Source organism: Elephantulus edwardii, unplaced genomic scaffold (genome assembly GCF_000299155.1).
Source record: "Elephantulus edwardii isolate Elephantulus edwardi_28Jun2011 unplaced genomic scaffold, EleEdw1.0 scaffold00030, whole genome shotgun sequence".
In the NCBI taxonomy this organism is placed as follows: Eukaryota; Metazoa; Chordata; class Mammalia; order Macroscelidea; family Macroscelididae; genus Elephantulus; species Elephantulus edwardii.
In genome coordinates, this window is record NW_006399780.1 from 22,378,372 (window position 1) to 22,383,586 (window position 5,215).

General features: G+C 33.4%; 1 protein-coding gene across 1 annotated transcript; it reads left to right on the top strand.

Annotated features, from left to right (window-relative positions):
• The first annotated feature begins 656 nt into the window (after positions 1-656).
• Positions 657-1,592, top strand: LOC102854769 (olfactory receptor 6C68-like). The gene has a single exon (XM_006883949.1). The coding sequence runs from the start codon at positions 657-659 to the stop codon at positions 1,590-1,592; it is 936 nt and encodes a 311-aa protein (XP_006884011.1).
• Positions 1,593-5,215: the final 3,623 nt, after the last annotated feature.

The window sequence follows — 5,215 nt, forward strand, 5'->3', positions numbered from 1 at the left end:
AATGAAAGATAGAAATGAATGCAAAATGTGTAAACAGATGAAAAGAGTATAATTTGAAGGGAAAAGAAAAGGTGGAGAAGCAGTGTCATCATGGGGAAATTCAGTAATCTAACCTTGGCTTTTTCTTCTGAGCATTGCTGAGTATATATTATAAAATGTGTGCTAACCTCAACCAAGCTAATTTAAACTATGAAAAAATAACTTTGACATTCTTCATCAGTACTTCCTAAAAATACGGTCAAAGAGTGCAAGAAAACCAGCAGTTTACACAATGAAATACAGGAAGTAGTTGTAAGACTTTGGTATTAAAGAGAGATCTGAATAATTATAAACTTGAATATTTAAGAGTCAAAGTGGGCAATCCTCATGCTAAAATATTAAATTCATAGTTTTATACATAGAAAAGACAAAATAAAGAAAATAAAATTGTAGTTCAAGAATAAATTTTAAAAACTCTTACCTACTCATTGTCTATTAATAAATTACAGAACTTAGCTCACTAAAAATAGAAAATGTATTTCTTTTCTATAAAATGAAGAAAAGCCATAGGTGTTGGATAAATTCAATGTGAAAGAGTAATCATTACTACCTGAGTTTTTACTGAAGCTAGCATTTCAATTCTCTCATCAGGTCTGATTAAAGCCTAAAGTTCAATAATGAGAAATCGAACAATAACAACATTCATCCTTCTGGGACTGACAGAAGATCCTCAGCTACAAGTTTTGGTTTTTGTTTTTTTACTTACCACTTACGTATTGAGTGTAAGTGGAAATTTGACAATCATTACCCTCATCTTGGTGGATCCTAATCTTAAAACACCTATGTATTTTTTCCTCCAAAATTTCTCTTTCCTAGAAATATTCTTTACCTCTGCCTGTATTCCAAGATACTTACACAGTATATCAGTGGGTGACAGAACAATTACCTATTACGGATGTTCCATTCAACTATTTTTAGTTGATCTCTTTGCAGTCACTGAGTTTTTTCTTTTGGCTACCATGTCTTACGATCGTTACGTAGCCATCTGCAAACCCTTGCATTATATGACGATCATGAACAGCAAAGTATGCAAAGTAATGGTTATGTGCTGTTGGTTGGCAGCACTTGTGATTATCCTCCCACCACTTAGTTTAGTTTATAATCTGGAATTCTGTGACTCTAACATCATTGACCATTTTGGCTGTGATGTACCACCTATGCTGAAAATCTCATGCTCAGACACATGGTTAATTGAGAAGATGGTGACGGTCTGTGCTATATTGGCCTTTGTCATCACTTTTATATGTGTTCTCTTCTCCTACATATATATCATCAAGACAATTCTAAAATTCCCTTCTGTCCAACAAAGGAAAAAGGCCTTTTCTACCTGTTCTTCCCACATGATTGTAGTTTCCATCTCCTATGGCAGCTGCATCTTCATCTATGTCAAGTCTTCTTCAAAAGAACAGGTGAAGATTAATAAAGGTGTATCAGTGCTCATATCATCCATATCACCAGTATTGAATCCTTTTATATATAGTTTGAGGAATAAACAAGTTAAACAAGCTTTTAATGATACACTAAAAAAAATTATCCTCTTTTCAAGAAAGTAAACTATGCCTAAGCTTACGATTCATGTAAAAAAGATGCTCATCTACTTCATATGTTTCAAAGGATAATAAACTAATTTCTAAATATTCTTCCTATAAAACAGTCGAACTTAATTCACAGTCATTTAACCATTGCTTCTCTTACCTATTCATTGTTGAAAAACTAGTTACTTAACAAAGATACCTAGTGGTATAATTAATGCATAACAAGTTGGGCTTCTAACCTCAGGTCAGTGGTTTGAATCTGCCAGCCTCTCTTCCAGAGCAAGATAAGCATCTGCAGTTGCCTTCGATAGGTATACAGCTTCAGAAATCTGATGGAGGGTTGCCTTGACTTGAAACTGATTCTTTGAAAATGGAGGTATGGGTAATTATTTAACAGTTTTCTGTTGTTGTTGTTGTTGTTATGTGCCATTGAGTTGTTTGTGACTCATAGCAACCCTATGTACAAGAGCCCTAAATGCCGTTCTATCCTGTGCCAGACAAAAAAAAAAAGTCGCTTTCAGACTTTATCCAGTAACTTTCATTTTTAAGCCATGATTTGTCACCTCCAGATGATTTTCACGATCCATAATACTGATGTTAATAGCTCATCCTTAGGCTAGATGCAAAAATGTTTCCCCACTTTAGAACAATATTTTAAAATCTGCCATTATACTATAATGACAACATGTTAAAAAAATAGGAAAATATATTAAATGACTAGGTTTATTCCATATGTAATGAGAATGAGGTATGGTAAATAACGAAAAAAAAGAAGTTTTGTGAATAAAAGAGGACAACTCACAAATAAAAAGATAAAAAAAGGCATATAATTAAATAAAATGGTTTGTCATAAGGAAAATATATTCTCCCATCAATCATATCTTTTCAAATTTAAAAAAAACTTAATGTATCACATTTGCTAAAAATAAAGAAATAAATTATTAGCAGCTAAACAGATAAATTAGCACTTTATAATTTTTTTAAAAATTAAAATTCTCAAATTTCACATAACCTTAGAACTGGAAAATTTCAGTCTAGAAAATTATGGCATCATTGTAGTGGATAAATATATGTATTTAATCCTACTCATTTTAATCACTTGGTGAAAACAAATGAATGTAAAAATAAAATAAAATAAAGAGTAGTCTGGGATTATGGTACAAGATATGACTCAGAACGACCCTGTGAACAACAAATCTGAATCATGTCTTATTCTATGCTATTCTTATCATCTCTGATATGCTCAATCTTCTTTCTATTGTATAAATCCATCTGGTTAAGGTTCTTCCTCTCTTTCACCAACCCTTTACTTTTCCAAGAGTGATGTTTCTCTCTAAGGAATAGCCTCTCTTAGCAACATGTCCAAAGTACGTGAAATGAAGCTTTGTTAACTTTGCCTCCAAGGAGCACTCAGGTTGCACTTTTTCCAAGACATATCTGTTTCTCTTCTCTCAGTCCATGGCATGTTCATCACTCTTCTCCAACAACACAACTCAAAGGCATAGATCTTTCTTCAATCATCCTTATTCGTTGTCCAGTCTCAGGTGCATAGCAAGTGATTGAATAGATCATGTCTTGGATAAGGTGTACCTGACTGTTCAACCTGATATATATTAATCTTCAATAACTTGGAGAGGTCCTTGACTTCAGACTTACCCAGTGCAATACATCTTTTGATTTCTTGGCTGCTGGAACTGATGATATTGACTGATGATCCAAACAAGATCAAAATATTGACAATTTCAATCTTCTCTCCATCTGTCATAACGTTGCTTTGGCCCAGTGGTGAAAATCTTTGGTTTATTGATATTGAGATGTGATCAATATTACAGGCTATAACTTTGATCTTTTATAACATGTGCTTTAAATTCTTCTCACTTTCACAAAATAGAGTTGTGCCATCTACATAAGGAAAGTTTTGATGAGTCTTCTTCCGATCTTGATACCACATTCTTCTTCAAAAGTCCACCTTCTTGAATGATTCACTCAGCATAAAAATTGAACTGGTATAGAGAAAGGACAAAACCCTGTAAAGCACATTTCTTGATGGTCTATCATGCAGTGTTGCTATGTTCTGTGATTTAAGAATACATTTAATATGAACACTATTAAGTATTTTGGGATTCCCATTCTCCTTAATTTTAGCCTTAGTTTGTTATGATCCACACAGTCAAATACCTCTGCATAGTCAACAAAACACAAATAGATATTCTTCTGATATTCTCTGCTTTAGTCAAGATTCATATGACATCAGCAGTGATATCCCTGATGGCATAGCCTCTTCTAAACCCAATTTGAACTTCTGGCAGTTCTCTGTCAATGTACTGTTCTAGCCATTTTTAGATAACCTTCAGGGATATTTTGCTTGCATGTGATATCAATTATATTATTCAATTCAGTTCTCAGTAAATAAAGTAAGCTTTTATCTATAGAAGTATAATACATTATGTATCTTTAGAAATAATTTGAATAATAGTAAATCAATCTGCAATTGATCAAACAGATGTAGGTTGTGAGGGTTTTTTTCAGTTTTTGATGATAGTAGTATTGTTAAGAGACCCTAAAAATCCTCCGTAGCATTTAAAGCCAAAAGAATATTAAATAAAAGAGCTGAGAAAAAGATTGCAAAGGGCTGCTTGATAAAACAAAGTATTAGAACAGAAGGTGCAAAAACGGAATTGTAAAATAAAAAGCAAGGAACTTGGTCAGCATTTATGAAGTTGAATAAACTGAAAAGCAAGTTCAAGTCTCAAGTTGCAATACCTAGAGATGCTATGAGCAAAATCTGAGACAACCTAGGAAACCTCAAGAGAAGATGGAGGGAATACTGAGAATTACTGTATCAAAAATAATTGGCTGACACAGTATTTCACAAACTATCATATGATTAAAAGCTAATGGTAATAAAAGAAGTTCAAGCTGCACTAAAGACATTGGCAAAAAGTAAGATCCAAGGAATAGATGGGACACCAACTAATATGTTTCAGCTAAAAGATACAGTCCTGTATTTGTTCACAATCTATGCCTGAAAGTTTGGAACTACCTGGCCAACTGACTTTAGGAGATCTATGTTTGTTCCTCTTACCAAGAAAGGTGATCCAACATAATGTGAGGTTATCGAACAGCATCATTAATTTTACATGTAAGCAAAATAATGCTGAAGATAATAATTTAAAAGAAAAAGGCTATGACAGTACACAGAGAACTGTCAGAAGTTCAAGCTGAAGTTAGAAGTTAGAAGACCCCTTGGCACCAGAGACAGATGGATCTTGGCTGAACTCAAAGAATACTGAAAGAATATTTGTTTGTGCTTCATTGACTATGCAAATGCATTTGTCTGTGTGGATCTTAACAAATTATGGATAACAATGAGGAGAATAGAAATCCCAGGACATTTAATTGTGCTCGTGCAAAATATATACCTAGACTGTGGAAATAGAGCAAGTGAACACTGTTAAGACATCTATGCTTTTCAATCAGTGTGCTGAGCATATTTGAGAAGCTGGACTTCATGAAGAATAATTATGGTATTAAAATTGGAGGAAGACTCATCAATAGCTTTCATTATGTAGCTAACAAACCTTGCTTGCTGAAAGTGAGGAGGACTTGAAGTGCTAGCTGCAGAAGATAAAAAAAAAAGT

Coding starts and splice junctions, on each gene's coding strand:
- LOC102854769 (XM_006883949.1), top strand. CDS start 657: ATGAGAAATCGAACAATAACAACATTCATCCTTCTGGGACTGACAGAA.